This window comes from Setaria viridis, chromosome 6, assembly GCF_005286985.2.
Source record: "Setaria viridis chromosome 6, Setaria_viridis_v4.0, whole genome shotgun sequence".
NCBI lineage: Eukaryota > Viridiplantae > Streptophyta > Magnoliopsida > Poales > Poaceae > Setaria > Setaria viridis.
Window position 1 is genome coordinate 11,945,110 of NC_048268.2, and position 21,039 is coordinate 11,966,148.

Genomic DNA, 21,039 nt, shown 5'->3' on the forward strand with positions numbered 1-21,039 from the left:
CTACTTACGTCGCTTTTTCGACAAGAAGGCCACAATCATGGATATCAAGAAGCACGACGTCATTGATTGCTTCCAGGACTTCGGCAGAAGATGCCCCGCTGATGTCAAATCCCTCAAGATCATGGTACTGACGTGGGCAGATGAAGAAGACAGGGAGATCGAAAGGTTCGAGTCCAACCGCAACAAGTGTCAGAACAACAACAATCAGAACAATGGCCAACACAACGACAAGAACCACAATGATCGCCCTAACAATGACAACCAAAATAACTACTCGGGAGGTCACAACCACAAGCGGAAGCCGGACAACACTATCGCGGCAATCTCATAATCATCCAAGAAAGGTGGCGGTAAAAACCAAGACATGCCCTCGTTCAATGAGCTCTTGAAGAAACAGTGCCCACGACATCCATACCACAAGCACTCTGCGATAGACTATTTCACTCTATGCTAAGTCATGAAGGACCTGCCAGAGCCATCTGGCACCAAAGACTAGGGCAAGGCTAAGGAAGATGAAAACGATGGTGACAATGGTAAGTTTCAGAACCCATCCAACACCGTCAACATCATCTTTGGTAGAACCCCAGATACTGCTACTAAGCGGTCTTAGAAGCTCACTCTTCGAGAGATAATGTCCATTGAACCTGCGATGCCAACATTCCTCAAATGGTCCGAGGTGCCAATTACCTTCTCCAGAAAGGACCAATGGACTAGTTTCTCAGACCCAGGTCGGTATCCCCTCATCCTGGACTCGGTTGTCGTTGGCTCCAGATTTACTAAAGTACTCATCGATGGCGGTAGCAGTCTCAACGTCCTATTCGCCAAGATACTAAAGAATATGGGCCTTGACATCACCAATATGCTCACCCCAACGAACTCTCCATTCTATGGGATCATCCCAAGCAACGTGGCTGTACCCCTTGGACAGGTGGTTTTGCCAGTTACCTTTGGGACCAAAGAACACTACCGGATAGAATATCTCTGGTTTGAGGTAGCGGACTTTGAAACATCGTACCATGCCATCCTCAGAAGACCAGCATTGGCCAAATTCATGCCATCTTGCACTACGTATACTTAGTACTCAAGATGCTGAGACCCAAGAGAGTACTCTCCCTGCATGGAGACTTGAAGAGGTCATGTGACTACAACACAGAAGCCGTGGAGCTAGCAGCAACTACCCAAGTACCAAATTCAATAATGCAAGTCTTCACCGCATCCAAGAAACTATCCCCGACAGAGCTCGAGATTCCAGAAAAGAAGTCGGGGGCAACCAAAGTCAAGCTGTCAAGTGAAGTTGACATCAAAGCCATTGACCTTGAGACTGGTGATAGCTCCAAGACAGCCCTGATTGGCACATGGCTAGATCCTAAGTAGGAAAGCGTACTCATCAGTTTCCTCCAGGCCAACCAAGACATCTTCGTGTGGAAACCAGTGCACATGCCGGGGGTGCCTAGGGAGTTGCTCGAACACTCACTAAACATGAATTCAAAAGCTACCCCAAAAAGGCAACGTGTACGATGATTCGCCGAAGACAGAAGGGAAGCCATAAAGAAATAGCTAGCAAAACTACTCGTAGTGGGCTTCATAAAAGAAGTCAATCATCCAGAGTGGCTCGCCAATCCCATCCTGGTATGAAAGAAAAACAACAATGAGTGGAGGATATGTGTCAACTACACATACCATGAAAAACACTATCCAAAAGATCCCTTCGGGCTCCCTAGGATTGATCAAGTCATCGACTCCACAGCTGGATGCACCCTACTCTGTTTCCTCGATTGCTACTCAAGGTACCACCAGATAGCTCTCAAGGAGGAAGGCCAGATCAAGACCTCGTTTCATCACCCCATATGGAGCTTTTTGCTGCACAACAATATTTTTAGGGTTAAAGAACGCAGGCACTACTTATCAATAGACAATCCTGGAGTGCTTCAAGAAGCAGCTACACTGCAACGTGGAGGCGTACATGGATGACGTGGTCGTAAAGACCAGAAATCCTGACGACCTGATTGCGGATCTGGAAGAAACTTTCGCAAGTTTGCGAGAGTTCCGGTGGAAGCTCAACCCAACAAAATGCGTCTTCGGCGTGCCCTTCGGGAATCTACTCAGGTTCATCATCAGTCACCAAGGCATTGAAGCTAACCCTGAGAAGATCTCCACCATCACTGACATGCATGCCCCATCAAGCATCAAGGATGTCCAGAGGCTGACTGGATGCATGGCGGCCCTCAACAGATTCATCTCAAGGCCTGGTGTACCCTTCAAACTACTCAAGCGGCAAGACAAGTTTCAGTGGACCAAGGAGGCAGATCAAGCCCTACAACAATTAAAGGACTTCCTATCAAAGCTACCGGTCCTCACGGCGCCAAACCCCAATGAAGACTTGCTACTGTACATCGCCGCAACTACGAACGTCGTCAGGACGACAATCGTGGTTGAAAGACTAGAACTAGGCCATGCATACAAAGTATAGAGGCCTGTTTACTTTGTTAGCGAGGTGTTGTTAGATTCCAAGGCTAGATACCCGCCAGTCCTGAAATTGCTATAAGCAATACTACTCACCTCACGCAAGTTACGACATTACTTCCAAGAGCACAAGGTCTCTGTTATCACCAACTTTCCCCTAGGAGAAATTCTCCACAATCGGGATGCAACAAAAAAGAATATCTAAGTGGGCGGTAGAACTCGGAGCATTGTCCCTGGAATTCAAATCAAGGACTAAAATCAAGTCCCAAGCCCTAGTTGATTTCATGGTAGAGTGGCAGGAGAATCAACTACCAACACCAGCAGAGCGCCTAGAGCATTGGGTTAATTATTTTGATCGCTCAAGCTCGAGGGTGCTAGTGCAGGAGTACTCTTGATATCTCCCAAAGGCGAACAACTCAAATACGTTATGCAAATCTTCTTGGAAGTATCCGACAACGTAGCTGAATATGAAGCGCTTCTGCATGGGCTCCGCCTGGCAGCCTCGCTAGGAATCAAGTGATTGTTGGTCTACGACGATTCATTGGTGGTGATCAATTAAGTCAATGATGAGTGGGATTGCCACAAGGAGAACATGGATGCATATTGTCTTGAAGTACGCAAGCTAGAAAACAAATTCTCTGGTTTGGAGTTCCACTATTTAGTTCAACAACGTTGCCATGGACGTCCTATCCAAGCTTGGATCTACTCGTGCTCAAGTTCCAGCAGGGATTTTTGTCCATGAGCAACACAAGCCATCCATAACAGAGCCGGCACCATCAACCACCACTAATCGAGGTCTTACCGCACCAGATCAGGAGGTCATGATGATCGACGTAGACTGGAAAATTTCCTTCATTGGCTACATCAAAGAGCACAAGCTACCATCAGACAAGACAGAGGCACAACAAGTCTTACGACATAGCACTATATTCTAGTCAAAGGCAAGCTTTACAGAAGAGGCGCAACGTCAGGAGTGCTCATGAAGTGCGTCTTGTGGCAATATGATAAGGACATACTGAAGGAGATCCATAAAGCCATTTGCAGCAATTATGTGTGTTCACACACGATCGTGGGCAAAGCTTTCAGAGCAGGGTTCTATTGGCCTATAGCTCTCGCTGATGCCAAGGAACTAGTCCACCGATGCCAAGGATGCCAATTCTTCGCCAAGCAACTGCACGTCCCTACGTACAAGCTGATCACCATACCACCCTCTTGGCCCTTTGCATGATGGGGGCTCGACATGATTGGCCCACTACCCACGGCATCTGGAGGATTCAACCGAGTACTGGTGGAAATTGATAAGTTTACCAAGTGGATCGAGGTGAAGTCAGTAACTTGCCCCAAGGAAGATAGAGTACTTGACTCCCTTGATGAAATTGTCCACCACTACGGCTTCCCCAATCGCATTATCATAGACCTAGGCTCTGACTTCAACAATTACAAGTTCTAGGAATATTGCAAAAATAGCGGGATCGATGTTCGGTACGTCTCTATCACTTATCCACAGGCCAATGGCCAGGTTGAGCGCACTAATGGGATGGTAGTGGAAGCTCTCAAGAAAAAGGCTGCATGATATCGGAAACACGAAAGGAGGCAGGTGGCTCAAAGAACTACCCAATGTCCTCTAGGGGCTCCGTACCCAGCCGTGCAAGCTTACAGGGCAATCGCCCTATTTTTTCATCTACGAATCTGAAGCTGTCCTACCTGCTAACATCATGTGGAAATTCCCAACAGTCGAGCAATACAAGGAAGATGCAGCAGAAGAAACAAGGTGTCTAGACTTAGACAACCTCGAAGAAGCTCGCTGTGCAGCACTCATCCAGTCTACAAGGTACCTTGAAGGAATCTGTCGCTATCATGATCACAACGTCAAAGAACGTTCATTCAATATAGGCGATATGGTCCTCAAGCGTATCTAAGACACCAAGTGTCGGGCATGCATCCCAGGCCCACGAGTAGACCCTGGATGGCCCACTAAGGGACGTACTCAGATATGATCAGGAGAAGGGATAGGCATATCCCACTCGGACTAGTCAAGTATGTGTATGGAAAACTACTCGGGCCATACCGAGTAGAACTCTGTAGTAGTACTCGACTAGGACTCCGACTTGTAACCCTGCCCTCCCATGCATATATGGGTGGGCAGGGACCCCCCTCAAATAGAACAACTCCAGTTCATCCAAGATCAATACAAACACACAGGACGTAGGGTATTACGCGATCTAGCAGCCCGAACCTGTCTAAATCATGTTCCTTGCGTCACCATTGATTCCTTGATTCTTGACGATCCTTACTGCACAAAAGACCACCTAGGGTACCCCCTAGGTGGGTTGCCAGTCTAAAACACCGACAGCTGGCATGCCAAGTAAAGGGACTCAACGAGTTTCTTAGCGCAAACTCAATGGCAACGGTCGTCATCAAGCCCGTCTTCACCAACGAAGCGGGCGCAACCTTCGTTTTTGGATCCTAGCTCTGTATCGCCGATGGCACTGGATCGTTCCAGCGCCAAATCATCAACGCCCAGGAGAAGAAATCGGAGGGTTTGGTCAGAAAAAACCAAGATTTCAAAGTCGACAACTTTGAGTTCGACTACGCGTCGGACTCGACTTCGGTTCGGACTAGTCGGTCCCAGTCACTTCCCAAACTGGTTTCGACTCCAAAATGGTTTCCGCACGGACTCTACAATGCAGCCGAAGCCCACCAGGGTTTTCTTACTCAAATTCAACTCGAACTCGGGCACAACGAGGACGATGACTCCGATTCGGTTTATCTGCCAGAGATACCATTATCCGGTCCAGCCCAAGGACTGGTAATAACTTCAACGTCACAAGGCAGATTCGTACATTGGCCAGGTTTGAGACCATCTCTTCTTGCCCGCGACTACGACTTGCGCCTTGTTACTCATATAGACAACCTCCCATATTAAGAGGGTGTCCCACTCACTTCCAACTGCGAGGAAAGTTCCATAGAGATTGCAACGTCAAGCTCCGGAAGCTACTACCTAGATAGGGAAGTCCTTGTTATTACTCAAAATAACAACTCGGGTACTAGCCAGAACAGAACCCCCAGGCGATTAGCACAACTCGACAACATCTCAGAAGACGAGTCTACAGCTGATGCCCCACAAAATGAAACCTCCGATCAAAGGAACCAAAGAAGGATGCGCAATGCTACTCAAGCCGAGCGACGGCAGTCGATGGCTGCAAATATTCCCATCACAAACCTTGAAAGAGCTTTCGACGCAGTTCAGGCTCAAGAGCACAATACCCTACTTGCGGCAATTGCTTCTATCAATTTGTTAACAACGTTAATGCCTCAAGACAGGGATAACGCAGCCACAGCTTAGCTCGTGCAATGCGGCAATGGACTAATTGCACAACTCGCGGAGCAAGCTTACAAGCTACTCGACAAAGAATCACCAATTCTATCCGTTCCTCGCATCACAGCTCATCAAGAGGGCAGCAGAGGTGCTGCAGCCAACAACAACGATGCCCCAAGGAATGGCAATGAAGTCGTCAACCAGCCTCGGCAACACAGCCAAGGCCCAAGCAAACACAATGCCCCAACACGCCACAAGGATGTTGGAGAGACCAGCTGCACCAACTCGGTGAAAAGCATTCGCCCTACTCGGAAGAATCACGAAGTGTCAAACTTCAGTGATCTATGAGAAATACTCAACAGTCGGCGCGAGCGAGAAGTTGACAACTACAACCACTTTCCTGCTTTCACTAATCGGGTAATGAAGACAAGACTACCTAACAAGTTCAAGCCAACAGGAATTACCAAGTACGATGGCAAGCAAGACCCTATCCAATGGCTACGATGCTACTCCTTGGCAGTTCAGGCAGTCAGAGGCAATAACGACACCAAAGTCATCCACTTCCCCATATGCATGGAACCCGCACCATTGACATGGCTTAAGTCACTGAAACCCAAGTCTATTGACTCTTGGGCAGATTTGACAAAAGCTTTCACCAACAACTTTGCCGGCTCCATGGCTAGACCAGGCAACAAGATCGACTTAAGTCAAATTAAGCAAAAAGAAGAGGAAACCTTACGCGACTATTTGAGATGATTCTTCGAAAAGAAGGCAACCATAGTTGACATTTCAGAAATAGACGTCATCGAGTGCTTCCAGAATGGACTCTACGATCGACGAACATACCAAGACTTCGATCGATGATGACCAGCTAATGTCAAAGACCTTAAAGTTATGGTGCAACAGTGGGCAGAAGAAGAAGACAAAGAGCGAGAACGGTTCGGCTCCCACTGCAACCGTGGACGCGACAACAACAACAATAATGACCAGGATAGAACGCGACACAATGATACTCGAAACAACTTCTCGAGCAATCACAATCGTAAAAGGAAGCCCGACAACACTGTTGCTGCCATGACCAACTCCAAGAAAAAGGGATCCCGCAAAAATGATGAAGGGCCAACCTTCACCGAACTACTCAAAAAGCAGTGCCCATGGCACCCGACTAGCAAACACTTGGCAATAGACTGCTACAGCATGCGTCGAGTAATGCAAGACTAACCCACACCACCACCCCCTGAAGAGTACACCAAGAAAAAGGATAAGGACAAGAACAAAGCCCACAACAAAGAAAAGTGGTCGGAATTTTCTTTTTCAGATTTCCGAGGGTAAAACAGTCAAAAAGCAGGATTGACCCTAAGCCTGACTCTTGGACTCAACCTAAGGCTCAGGGGCTACTCCATATGGAGTGCGATTGACATCACACTACCATATAAAAACTCTCGGAATAGAAGCAACTCAAAGGAACAAGAAGAGTACCTTCCAGCCACGCGACAGTACTCGAGCACTTCGGACACTGCAACCTCTACGACAAACTGCTCGGATAGTGCCCACAGTACTCGAGACTGTGGCGCACGACTATAAAGTACTCCGGGGCTTGTCGGGCATGCATCCCAGGCCCATGAGTAGACCCTGGATGGCCCACTAAGGGACGTACTCGGATATGATCAGGACAAGGGATAGGCGTATCCCACTTGGACTAGTCAAGTATGTGTATGGAAAACTACTCGGGCCATACCGAGTAGAACTCTGTAGTAGTACTTGACTAGGACTCAGACTTGTAACCCTGCCCTCCCGTGCATATAAGGGCGGGCAGGGACCCCCCTCAAATAGAACAACTCCAGTTCATCCAAGATCAATACAAACACACAGGACATACGGTATTACGCGATCTAGCGGCCCGAACCTATCTAAATCGTGTTCCTTGCGTCACCATTGATTCCTTGATTCTCGACGATCCTTATCGCACAAAAGACCACCTAGGGTACCCCCTAGGCGGGTTGCCGGTCTAAAACACCGACACCAAGGGGCTGCAGAAGCTAAACTCGCCTGGGAGGGACTGTTTGTCATCACCAAATTTACTGAACCTGGGTCGTATAGGTTCCAAAATCTCTCTTGTGAATACATCGACAACTCGTGGAACATCGAGCAACTCTATCTATTTTATCCATAATTTAAATTTGCATATTCATGCAAATCGACCATCGGCCCTAGTTGTAGAAGTACAACTCAATAAAACAGTCATATTTTTTATCTTAATTCAACTACTTATTTCTGTCCTATCATGGCTTGCAGAAGCAAGTTCGCAGAGCTATTCAGCTTCTTGGGCAAAATCGCCCAAATCGCGGCTTGTAATAACAAGTCTGCACAACTATAGAAAACTATTCAGCTCTCTGGGCAAAATTGCCCAAGTGCAGCTTGTAGTAACAAGTCTGCAAAATCCCAATCAGTTATTCAACTCATTGGGCAGAATCGTCCAATCGCGACTTGTAGAAGCAAGTCTGCTGTTCACAAAAAGGTTATCCAACCTTACTGGGACAAATCTACCCAATCGCAGCTTACATAAGTAAGTTCGCAGTAAACCCAACAAGCTATTAGCTCTCTAGGCAAAAGTCTCCTAAATACGGCTTGTAATAACAAGTCTACAAAATATTTAATGAGTTATTCAACTCACTGGACAAAATCGTCCAATCGCGGCTTGCAAAGCAAGTCTACAGTAAACTTCATGAGTTAGTTAACTCATTGGACAAATTTGTCCCTTAGAGGCTTCCAAAAAAGAAGTCATCAGTACCACAGGAGTTAATTAACTACTTGAGTAACTATCCACTAGATAAATCTGTCTAGTCGCGACTTGTAATACAAGTCCACAGTTCCAGGCTTTCCAAAGCGCAACATCAATACAACTCATAGAGGTTGTAAAGATAGGCTCTAGTCATCGACATCCTGAAGAGACTACTCGCTCAGAGGTCTACTCACCAGATAGCCTGAGTACTCGCAACCCACAAAGGGAGAATGCGATCTTAAAGTACTCTACAATATGCATCTGATGAGGCTCACAAAAGAAGCCTTGTGTGCAGGCACTCACATTAATCGTACGAGCAAGCATCAGGATTAATTGTGGGAGGCACTAAGAATAACAAGTCACAAAGCAAAAAATAATTGCGCAAAGACTATATTATATATTACACATCAAGCATCCATAATTGTTTTCTTTACAATACTAATGTTTGCTTGATACAGATCTACTCAAGGTTCAATTGCTTGGCCACTTCTTCAGCAATTGCAGCCATCTTCTACATATATTGTTGAAGGGCTTTAATAGTACAGTCATCCACCACGCCCTCAACAATGGGTGCCAAATCAGCTTTCGGGTAGAAAGACTTCATGAAACTCAACACCTGCTTGGAGATTGACTTGGCCATCTTCTGAATATAGCCAGAAAGCTTATTCAGCACATCCTTGAGTATATTTTCCAGTGGACGGGACTCCACACCCTCAACTCATGGCTCAATCATGTCCACAATTGGCTGGGCAGCTTTGACAATCCTGCTCAAAGTGGATGTTGCCGTCATCATCTCAGCCTCACGCTCCTGGATGGTCTTCATGGCATTGACCAAGTCGACTTCACCATCTTCGCGCATTTTCCTCTCTTTCTCCAGGTGATGCTCTAGATTTTCATATTTTAATACTAGCTTATCATATTGATCAGCTACGTGGTGATGCACGTTCTTCCAATCTAGTCCATAGAGATCTTCATTTGACTTTTTGAGTGCTGCACAAATAATACACAAGAGGATCAGTATTACTAACAGAATCAGTACTTGGATTCCAACGAGGAGAGCAATTACTTTTGATTTGCTTGTTCATTGATTTGTTGCACCCCTTCAGATGGTCTTTCTCCTCCTCAAGTTGCTGGATACGGTTATGATACTCAGCAGCAGCTCCATCATACTTCATCAGCAGTCAGGAGGAGTACTCCCTCTCTGTGGCAAGTTCTTTTTCAAGGGCCTCAGCACTGAGTATTGTGTCCCCGTATCCTTCAAGCATTTGAGACTTGCGACGGGAGCGTTTGATGACATCCTGCACCACACAATAAGTACTCGTATCAAGGCATGGGTACTAATTGCAAGTTATGTGTCAATGGAAGAAGCTGGATCAAGCATACCTCTGTGTAAGCACTGATACGGTGGTGCATCTCCATCATTCCAGCAACCACAGCCATGTGCAGCAGAGGGTCGTCGATTAGTTGGATATCGTCAAGACGAATTTCTCCAGCCGATAGAGGATCCGCACGAGCTTCAGAATCAGTTGTGCTAAGCGGAAGCACAGCAAGGTTTGTCGACGGACCTGGCTCGGAAGATGCATCGGCTGCCATGATTTCCAAAAATGTTGCCACTTCAATTTCCACCTCTAGCTCGGGGGCTACGAGAGTAGCCAAGTTGCTAGAGGTAGTCGATGTCGCTTCTTCGGGTGCTTGTTGCTCAGGGGCTGGCACTACAATGTCATTCAAAGATGATATGACATCTCGCATCAATGCTGCTATAAAAGACACAACACCTGGACTACTTGTCATCAAGGGTTGATTCTCCGGTTGTGGACTTGCTTGGGCTGGGGTAACATCCTAGACTGAGAGGCTACCACCATCGATCATGGGCCTCATGCTAGGCCCTCCAAGGTCCATATCATAAGATTTCTTGCATAAGACACAACTTTAGAGACACAACAAGTCGATCATGAGCTACAATTAGTACTCAAAGGAGCAACAAGACATACCTTGTAGATCCCCTCAACTTCAAAGAGGGTTCTCTTGTAAGGCGCAGAGGTTTGATGGTAGGAGACGGTCTCTTTGGCGCGGCTTGAATGGTAGCAGCACGATCATTGCCAGCCTTAGCCGCCACCTTTGTTGTTCGAGTTGTTCTTGGGCCGGCAGGGTCCACCACCAATCCAGACGTATTGCTATCAACAGCAACAGGAGGCTCCGAATCATCTTCAATATTGATCACCTCCTCGATGACCAGCACCCTGTCTTGTGCAGCCAGAGCAGTCGCCTTTTCAGCATCCGTCGCCAGCTCGAGTACCTGCAGTCCACCTGGGTCATCTTGAGTAGACATGGTGGTGACATTGGAAATATCCTTTGCGAGTACATGATAATCACAATCTTGTCCTTTCTCATAGGTAATTACGTTAGGAGGCACATCATCTGCTGATACAAACTTCTTCACGGTCAATTTTGCAGCAATGTTCTGTTTCTTCTTTGGTGGAGGGATCGCAGTTTCAAGCTTATCAGCATCTGAGTGTTTCCTTGCTCTTGAGGAAGACCCAACCTTAGCAGTTGGCTGAGCCTTGACTTTATCCACGGCATCAGAGCTAGTGCCACTGGAGGACTCGAGTACTTCCTCCTCTTGGTCGTCATCACTCTTAGCGCTCTCCGTCGTATATACGCGAGGAGCAGCATCACAAGCATCTTTCGATCCAGGAGGGGGAGGAGCAGAAAAGTACAAAGCAACATCTTCCTACAAAGAAAGATAAGTTAGCAAACCCAACAACTTCAAAATAAGACTCGGGGGCTATGGCCATGGGTACATACAGGCTTTGGCGGATTGGTGGTACTGAATTCCCATACAATAGTGGGGATCTCGCCCACGTTTTTGAACATTTACTTGAGCCTCACCATGACTTCATCCATACTATTTTTATCAGAAGAGAATCTGGATGGATCATCAAGGCCTGTGTACTCATAGCCTAAGTGACAGCGTTACTATAGCGGCTGAATCCGTTGCTTCATAAAGCTGAATGCAACGCCAATACAGGTCAGACCTTGTTCCTTCAGATTTGCTATCTACTTCACCAGCTCAGGTACTTGCAGGAAATCGCCATGCTTTGGCTCATCAAGCCACCGATTGTTCCAAGATCTTTGCTTGACACACACAAGAGACGTACGCGAGCACTGCTACCCGACGTTCGGCCGCATCGACTCGCTGATGACTACTTCAACTACTCATCTTGACTAGAAACTAGTCGGGGACGGGCCTCACACCATCAACAACTAGTTGGAATCGACTCTGACTAGTCAGCTTCATCAATAACCATCAGGCCTTCACAGCGACTGCCACGGCTTCGTCAACCATCATCCACGAATCAAGTAAAGTCATTTTTTAATTATTTCATATAATTTTTCTAGCTTGTTTTCCGCATGTAGGGCAATGCGCCGACTACTTATTTGTGTATGCCTCTTGATGGGAATTACCCTTCAGACCTACACTTTGACAATTATTCCTGGGGCATGTTAACCGACAGCCATGGGCTTGGTACACCGAATTACGGAGGCTATAGCCACAAGTTTTGTGCACTGAGTTCCGGAAGCTCTGCATAGGCTTGGTACATCAAGTTAGGAGGCTCTGCCATGAAGTTTGGTGACTGAATGCTGGAGGATCGCAACGGCTACACCCTAAGGAGGCACAAATCCTATGCGCAGCAAACACACGTTCTTCTTGCATACACCACGAGTAGTCGAAGTAGCCGTCAGTGAGTCGATGCGGCCGGACGTCTGGTAGCAGTGCTCGTGTACACCACGTCTATACTATTGATTACTACTCTAGCGTCGATCAGGATTATCCATCTTTATCAGGAGTCCACTACAAGGATTTGACCCTTTTAGCACCACTTGTTTTCACAATACCACACATTTGGTTGCAATATTTGGTTCTATGGCAACCAGCGGCATAATTGGTAGTGATATATGGGCCTTATGGCCACAAAAATTGTGTGTTGCATTAGTCATAAGCTCTGTTGCAAGAGGGAGGTGCTAATGTTGCAGTGGAAAAGGTGGTTGCGAGTATTGCCACGACTAGTGTTGTTGTAATAATATTAATTTTGTGTTGCGATAGCTAGGCGTTGTTGCCACCATTGTAAAGTTGGTCGCAAGTAGCTATGCATATAGTCACGGTGTAATTACATCATCTCAATCTCGACCTCGTTGCAATAGTTGTTGCTATATTGCATCCAAAAAAAGATTACTTGCGAGTAGTTGTGAATATGGTCACGATGAAACTGTGTTGCTTTAATCTTGTCCTGCGTTGCAAAAGATCTTGTTATATTGCATCAAAAAAGTCATTTGTTGCATCTGTTGAGGTTCTATTGCCACCAACATCATATGTGGCTACATTTGAGTATATTTGGTTGCTAGAATATTTGTGTTGCCACTAAAATTTATTCGTGGGCATTGTATATCATATACACTAGTCTGGAGTGCACCCCTGGCACGCTAATCTTTTGACCAATTACGTAAAATCTTCATTAAAAGGATTGATATTCGTGCACCAATGTCAAAAAGTGATATATTTTGGGGAAAAAAAATAAAATTGGTGGCTCTAATTAGGTTATTGCATACGTTTATGTTTAGATCTATATGTCTTGATGTGATAGAAGATATTATGATCCTTAATAATAACAAATAATACCTGCATGCGATAGTATAAATATTAACTTTAAAGAAGATGCCTAACTATTCAGGCATGCGATAGTATAAATATTAACTTTAAAGAAGATGCGTAACTATTCTTATATACTCACCAATGCGAAGGTAGCAGATTGGAATGAGAATCGAGTAGGATAACTGTATAGTAATCACAGTCACGTTGCCTTTACTCGTGTGCAAAAGTAAACCAGTTATTATTCAAATAAGTGACATGGTAACATAATATAAATGTTACATAATAGCGGTAGAAGGCGAGTATTAAAGTACATGAGCACATTAACTGGTGGCTTAAATTCAATGCTCCAAGTTGAATCATCCCCTGCACCCAACTATAATTTTGGGAATGGTTGTGTCCCATGGTTCTCCTGAACAATCTAGTGTACCTTCAATTGCAGCTGTAAGTATGACTTCTGTCAATTTCCATGCTATTTTACTATGGCATAATTCCTTTATTGTGTTTGTCCTAGGTAATGAAAGGCAATAATATCCATCTCAAATAACAGATGCTACGATAGCAAAACATGATATCAGCAACATCACTGAAATTTATGTACATGGCAATATCATTTGGATTGTTATCCAACAGTCTCAGATTAACACCAAGAAATGCTACTGGCTGATGATCTCTAAGCCACTAGCACCCTGCACACCAGCAACCATAGGCTTCAGCTTCAACTCATACTCCTGAAAGGTGATGCAGGAAAGCAGGACACAGCCTTCCATTCCACGAGCACCGCGGTGGAGTTGGTGGCAGCTAGTTCACCACTGAATAACCTTTTGCGAAAAACAGTGATATGTGCACCTTCCAATTTCCTGTACAGGATGTAATAGAATGTCCATTTAGTATCAACTCCAATAGCAAGTCTGTATAGACTATGTAATGTATAGCATATGTAACTTGATGCATCCTTGGCCATCACAAGTTAACTCTTTGCTCAAGCTAGTCTAGAAGTCCATATAGGAAGAATATCACAAATAAAAGCTTTATATGCATGCCTGGTACCTAAGAAGAATTGACATGAATCATATTGCAATGAACATGATTTTACTATTTAATTCATAAATAACTTATGTAAATGTGCAATCTGCCCCATCCAATATTTGTTATTCCAGTTCCAGTACCAGGTCCTAGTATAAGCTTCTTTGGACAGAAAAGTCCACAGTTCATTTATTTTCTTTTATACTGTCCTGCAAATCCTCCCAATTCATAAACTCCAAAAAGAAAAAAAAACCTTCCCAATTCATAAACTACAAAAAAAAACCTTCCCAATTCCTGTCTATATATTTTTCTTTCTATATTTATGATCCCAAAGTTTCAGTTCAGGTTTACTTTGCTAACCATTTTATAGATTTGAGAAAGTTAGGAACTACAGGGAATTCTGGACATCCATGCTTTTCCAATTTAAGTCAAGTATCAGATCTGAAATATAGAGGATATCTCTCTAATTAAAAGAAATGATTTCCCTCTCTTCAGGTATCAACATCTAATGAGATTGTTCCATATTTTTTATGTTGAAAGTATTTACACATGGTTTAATTATCAAACATGGACAGTGAGACTTTTGCCAAACAGGTGTGAAGAATGTGCTTATACCAGCAAATATGCTATGCATAAGTGTCTATTGTAACACTCGGCAAGCTACATATGCCTAATCTATTGCAACGCCACTGACCTGGTCCTAATAGAAGGTTCTCTGGGAACAACATAATGAAGATATTTATGCTCCAAAATACAACTAATCTTGTTGCTGTTGAGTGAACCTCAAGCACACTTGCGAAGTTACAGTACTACACTTTGCAATCTTACTAAAGTAAACAAACATTGAACTGCTTGTACACATCATCTACAAAAATATGGATGCAACAAGATAAGATAGTAAATCTGCATGTTCAGATTCAGATCTACGAAATTTTCCAACCAATTTATGGAAGTGCTAAGCAGATCTACAAATTTTCCAAGAAACAAAACACAAGTCGTGAGTAGCAACGGAAGGGGAGAGTAGTGAGTAGGAGCAACCTGGTGCTTGCTCACAAGTCCATGTGTGGAGGAGGCCGGGTGAGTCGAGCGGGCAGCGTACCCGAGCAGCTCCAGCACAGCAAGCCAGCGAGCTCCAATAAGAGCGGCGTGCCCGAGCGGCTCCGGGGCAGTGGAGATCCTGGAGGGCTAGGCGACGGAGCCGGTTGTCCGATGGTGGAGGCGCGGGGCTGGTGGGGTGGACGTGCGCGAGCTGACGGCGTGGAGGAGGCGTGGGGTCTGGCGGCGTGGTGGACGTGCAGGGGCGGCGGCGTGGAGGAGGCGCGGGGAGGCGCGGGGTCCGGCGGCATGGAGGAGGCGCGGGGAGGCGCGGGGCTGGTTGAGGAAGGGGAGTGGAGGCGGAGGGGGCTGTGGTGGATGGATAGGGTAGACGCGTGCGACAACCTAGGGTTTCAGAGGGCAAGTAGCCGTCGGATCGGATGGATGAACGGTCAAGAAGAATTGGACCGTGGAGGCTGTTTGGGCCCAGGCCGAAAATACAACCCATTAAACAAATTTAACTTTTGTAGTTGAAATATGAAGTAATTCCAATAAATAATAAGTAGAGATATATTTAAATTCTTAAAAAATATTTTATTGCACAAAAATTATAATTAAATTATTTTCAGGAATAAAAATACTAATATAATGTTATATTAAACTTTCATATGAAAAAGTTTATAATTGGCATACTAAGCTATTGATCACCTCAAAACTCAATAGGGATAGAAGAATTTACTATAAATACATACTCTCAGATGAACACCAAATGAAGAAAGTTGTTGTCTCCTCTGATTTTTTTTGTTAAAGTTATAAGAATGTCTTTTGCTCTCTAACCAAAGTTTGGAATTTTCTTAGAACTTTTAGGTATTATTTAATTTTTAAAACTATAAAGTAACTATGAAAACTAGAGTGCATACTATACAAACATTTGGATTTTACCTTCCAAATTCACATGTTGTATTCTAATGTATAAATATAGTGGCATGTATATGTTTCTACAATCGAGTGATCATTTTTGCAATACATGTAGTTAAAAGGTGAAATTCTAATAGATAGGTAGAAATACTATTAGATACTTAAAAAGTATATTATTACATAAAAATTATGAATAGCCATACTAATCCAAAGCTATGTTAAGCTATCACGCAAAAAATGTAAAAGTAGGTTTCACCATAAAAAAATGGGTAAGGAAATACTTAAAAAAAGTATATTAATACATTGAGTCAGGGTCTATATACTTATGAGATAATGACCTCGTAGCTATTAAGCAAGATCACCACCTAAGACTTTAAACAAACTTGTCATACTAACATACAAATGCATGTATCATAAGAAATATCCCACCAATACAATGGGCAATTAGCTTGTTGGCTTAGAATATATATAAGAAAATATTAAATTTACTTGGCAGCTCAATAGAAACACCAAGAAAATGAATTATTAACTTGGCGGTTCCTAAAAACAGCCAAGGAAACCTATCCTTTTCTTGGCGGTTCGTGGAAATAGCCAAGAAAACCCATCTTTTTCTTGGCAGTTCGTCAAAACAGCCAAGTTAATCCATCCTTTGCTTGGTGGCTTGCCTAAACAGCCAAGGAAACCCACGTTTTCCTTGGCGGTTTACAATAACAGCCAAGGAAATACATTCTCTTGGTGGTTTTCTGCCACTACCAAGGAAACGTTATATTCCTTGGCAGCTCAATTTTGACCGCCAATTTTTCTGTTTTGTTTTTGTGCCTGCTTGCTTGTCCAGTGAGTAGTTTTCTTTTGCCAGTAGCTCAGCATTTTTCTCAGTTGCCCATGTATTTTTGGACCTCTCTTGTTAGTCATTCTGCTTCCTTCTTGTTGAATCGATCATTCAGCGCACCGGCAACGGGTACGGCGAGGAGGACATCTGGCCACCGCCGCCTATCGCCCTTCTCCTCTCACCCTGCGCAGCCACCACTTGCCCTCCTCGCTCGCCCTATGCCGCCACCTCTCACCCTGCGCTCCCGCTGCTCGCCCTCCTCCTCGAGTCCGTCCGTCGCAGCCACGGCATTGTCCCGCTCCTCGGCGCCGCCACGGCGGGGCTGCCGCAGGCCACCGCTGCCCAGTACAGTAGCCCCGCGCGGGGGACGGCATCACAGTCGCGGAGGTGGCAGCGGACGCCGCTGCCGCTCCAGGCCGGCATCCGCGCTCACCTAGGTCTGTAGGAAGTCGAGGATTCAGCAGATCACGTCCCCGGCCAGAGGAGTCATGGAGGAGGTGGACATGGTGCACGCGGTTGCTCGCCATGGCTCCTCCCCTCCATTCGCTAGGAGGCAGATGCGGCAGCAGCACCATGTGGATAAATTTTCTGGCCAGGATAGTGTTCGATGAAATGCCGACCCGAGAAATCAAATCATGGAACATCCACAGGTGTGTATCGTTGCATCCCTTTAATATTACCTTTCATTTTAATAGGTTATATCACTATACCATAGCCCAAAATTACCGTCGAACATCCGACGGTATAAGTCTAAAAATAACGATGGACCATTCATCGGTATAGCGGAGCAAGGGACCATTCATCGGTATATCATGTTATTATGGCTCACCATTCGACGCTATATATATTTAGATGTACCACCGAATCATTGGTCAGCATAACTCAACATATACATCCAACTATCGGTTGGGATACATTCTTTAGGCCCATTTCCCTTCGCCGTACTTCTGGCCCATTAATCTTGCGCACAAGACTTGGCCCATACCGAACCCTAGCTTCACTCCCATTCACCCGCCGTCCTCCAGCACATCTGGTTTGGCTCCCCTCCTCCCATCCCGCTACCTCTCGCCGCCCCTCCACGTGCCGCCCCTCGCAGGTCCTCCACCCGCCACCCCTCCACGCGCCGCCCCTCGCTGGAGCTCCACCCACCGCCCCTCCACGCGAGGGCCGGCCTCTGGCGGCGGGGCAGTGCACGGGGATCCAGCACGCGAGATGCGAGATTTGGCGCGGCTCCTCCTCTCCCCTCGGCTGCGCTCCTACGAGTATCAGGGCGAGGATCCGCTCCAACCGTGGCTGGAGTAAGCATTTCTCCGCTTAACTCGCCTCTGTCGGATTTCTTGGTTTTTGGTAGCTGCCAGAGGCAAAAGATTGCTCATTTGTTCGGATCTTCTCCTGCTTCTTCCGCGCGCAGCTGCATCAAGTGGGTTCAAGAGTCGTTCTCGACCGATGGCGAGTGCTCAGAGCTGGTGGTGTTGTACGAGCAGTGCGTGCGGACCTTCTGGCACGACGAGCGCTACAAGGATGACCTCCGCTTCCTCGAAGTGTGGCTGGAATACGTGAGTCGTGGGGATCCCAGCTTGATTTTTCTTTCTCTGGTTATCTTCTGGGGAGTGGAGGCATCTCACATACCTGTTTGGTTGCCGGTCTTGTTTTGTTTTGCAGGCTGGAAATTGCACTGATGCTGAGGTGATATACAAATTCCTGGAGGCAAACCAGATTGGGCAGGGCCATGCCATTTACTACGTGTCCTATGTGTCATTGTTGGAGGCAAAGAACAAGCTGAGGAAAGCTAATGAGATCTTTGACCTTGGTATAGCTAGGTGGGATTTCCATGAGACTGTCACTTGTTGTTCATAAGGCTCTTGGATTTGAGATTTCCCAGTAGATTGTGTTGCTATAATCTATAGATATTCAATACAGAACTAGATACTGAGAGGTACCAAAAATCTAGTTATGGGGGACTAGATACTGCAGTACAGAACAAGGAGAACGAGGTTAGCTTGATACTCCTATTTATCTCAACCTGTTTTTCTGATGTGTGCTCCCTGTTCTAGTCTTGTCAAAAGCTATATACTAATACTCTTACATCTGAAACAATTTATGTTGATCTTTAATACATAATAGCTCTATTGGTTCAAGACATACGACAGTTACAGAAGCTATATCTTCATTTTGTCATGCTCAATTGTGGTTGTTTTAAAATTCGTATTGAGCTGCCTGTTATTGTACTAGTTAGAATCAACTTGAAACTAATAATCCTCATATCTTGTATCAGGGAAAGAGTGATTGGCAATAAACATGGAGATGGCGATGCAGGTAATCTGAAATGCTTAGCATCTCGATATTAGCATCGAATGGTACTTTGCTTCTGGTCTGTTTATAAACACGATAGCTTAGTTTAAGATGAGGTCTGAATGAGCCTAATGTTCTTGTTGTCGAACAACACCCTGAAACATAAATTAATTTAAGCTGAGATTCTGGAAGTATAATAACTTCCTTTCTGAAACAAGACTAGCAGCATGAAACAAGACAAGCCAGATTCAACTAATGCTGCCATTGTACAAATTGTATGCTAGGATATATATGATTAATATACATCAAAGTGCTACAACTGGGAAATTGGACCTAAGAAATGCTTAGCAGGTAAAGTCTTTTTGAATTCTGTATCCATCATTGATTTTATTGATCATGCATCTGGTTTACCTTTTCAATATCATGCCTAGCAGAAAATACAAAAGACATACCAAGGATTCGTGGAGGCTGGGCCATACAGGATGTTTTTTATGTGAGTACTGGGTGGTGCCTTTGTGATTGTATTGTGCAAGTTACTAGTACCTTTACTGCAGCAGGTGCTTGTGCCTAATTTGTGCTATGCTCTGTTCGATTAGTGCTCTGCTCGATTAGTGCTCTGTTCTATGCTACCCCTACTGCAGCTGCTGGAACAATGGTATGATTCTGTGTTCTCTGATCCTTGGATATACTGTGTGCTGCTGCTAGTAATGCTAAGAAATTACCAAGTGACTTATTGCATGCCAACTTTGAGTTTCAGGAACTTCAAAGAGGTGCTAGGCAGGATCTTGTCAACAAGTGGATCAAATTGCTGATCCAGTTATTGATTTGTTCTGAACTACCTGCATGTATTTATCATTTTGGAGGCAAACAATCCATATATGTCTACCTGCAGTATAATTAGGACATATAGAATTTGATGTTATATATGAGCCTAGCTCCGAATGTTAGCTACACTATTGTTATGACGTATGAACCTACATGAATGAATGAAAGTTTGTCTTTGTTAACGTGCTACTTTGTGATGAATGTCTGGAGCTATCCTACCAATATACTGACTGGCTTACAAGATTGATTTTGATCCATGTCGTGTTTAATAAAATTTATTCAGATGCATCTTTTCATTCTAATCTCTTTTCTATGGCCAAACTAATTCAAAAGCTTATGGTGGGGTTAACTAGATATTATGGTTCTTAGACCAATCTGCATGTTTCGTAAAAAAAATTAGGTTTCTACTTAGTATAGATAATCATATAGGATGATAAGCATGTTGCAATGCAGATGTATTCATATTATTCAATTATCTGGTGTCCACTTTGCTCAAGCTTTCTATTGAATTTTCTAACTATCTGTTGTGGAAATATTGTAAATATTAAGGCATAACAAAATTGTCCAACATTATCAGGAAACTGTGTCCTACTGAATATTGTCCTTACACTGTACTTTGCAATAGTTATAAGTATGTATGACTACCAATTTGTGCTTTGCAGTAATTTTAGCTATATTTTCCCTCTGCAATTATCTCTTATACGAACAAGCTTTTCAACTAGGACCATAGGAATCAGAGATAAAGATTCCAAGCTGGTTATATAACCCTTAAATATTTTAGTTATCCATGTCAAGTCTTGTTGGCGCTAGAAATCGGTCAACCGAACCCCCAGCGTCCGACACACGACCTGGGAGAATCTGCTTAACTCCTGTTCGGGTGATTGCCCTGGTGCGATTCGTGC

General features: G+C 44.7%; 1 protein-coding gene and 1 long non-coding RNA gene across 5 annotated transcripts; one reads left to right on the top strand and one right to left on the bottom strand.

Moving 5' to 3' along the window:
• Window positions 1–13,730: 13,730 nt before the first annotated feature.
• On the bottom strand, window positions 13,731–15,645 carry LOC117861613 (uncharacterized). The gene is made up of 2 exons (XR_004641833.2): window positions 15,277–15,645; window positions 13,731–14,072 (listed from the first exon to the last, which is right to left on the bottom strand). It is a non-coding gene; the product is annotated as an uncharacterized lncRNA (long non-coding RNA).
• A 1,434-nt stretch (window positions 15,646–17,079) lies between these two features.
• LOC117859668 (mitotic spindle checkpoint protein BUBR1) lies at window positions 17,080–20,319 on the top strand. Of its 4 annotated transcripts, XM_072294591.1 has the most exons (9): window positions 17,082–18,318; window positions 18,432–18,576; window positions 18,683–18,840; window positions 18,941–19,014; window positions 19,296–19,336; window positions 19,597–19,663; window positions 19,747–19,805; window positions 19,909–19,967; window positions 20,070–20,319. In XM_072294591.1, exons 1-4 carry the CDS (start codon window positions 18,233–18,235, stop codon window positions 18,951–18,953), a joined length of 402 nt encoding a protein of 133 aa, XP_072150692.1. In that variant the 5' UTR covers window positions 17,082–18,232; the 3' UTR covers window positions 18,954–19,014; window positions 19,296–19,336; window positions 19,597–19,663; window positions 19,747–19,805; window positions 19,909–19,967; window positions 20,070–20,319. The 4 variants fall into 4 exon arrangements, with proteins under 4 accessions (XP_072150690.1, XP_034598724.1, XP_072150692.1 ...); XM_034742833.2 differs by lacking the exon at window positions 18,941–19,014 and having other exon boundaries at window positions 17,081–18,318; XM_072294590.1 differs by having other exon boundaries at window positions 17,084–18,318; window positions 18,683–19,014.
• The last annotated feature ends 720 nt before the right edge of the window (window positions 20,320–21,039 follow it).

Coding starts and splice junctions, on each gene's coding strand:
- LOC117859668 (XM_072294589.1), top strand. CDS start 18,233: ATGCGAGATTTGGCGCGGCTCCTCCTCTCCCCTCGGCTGCGCTCCTAC. Junction 18,577..18,682: donor TCGAAGTGTGGCTGGAATAC/GTGAGTCGTGGG, acceptor TTTGTTTTGCAG/GCTGGAAATTGCACTGATGC. Junction 18,841..19,295: donor TTTGACCTTGGTATAGCTAG/GTGGGATTTCCA, acceptor ATCTTGTATCAG/GGAAAGAGTGATTGGCAATA.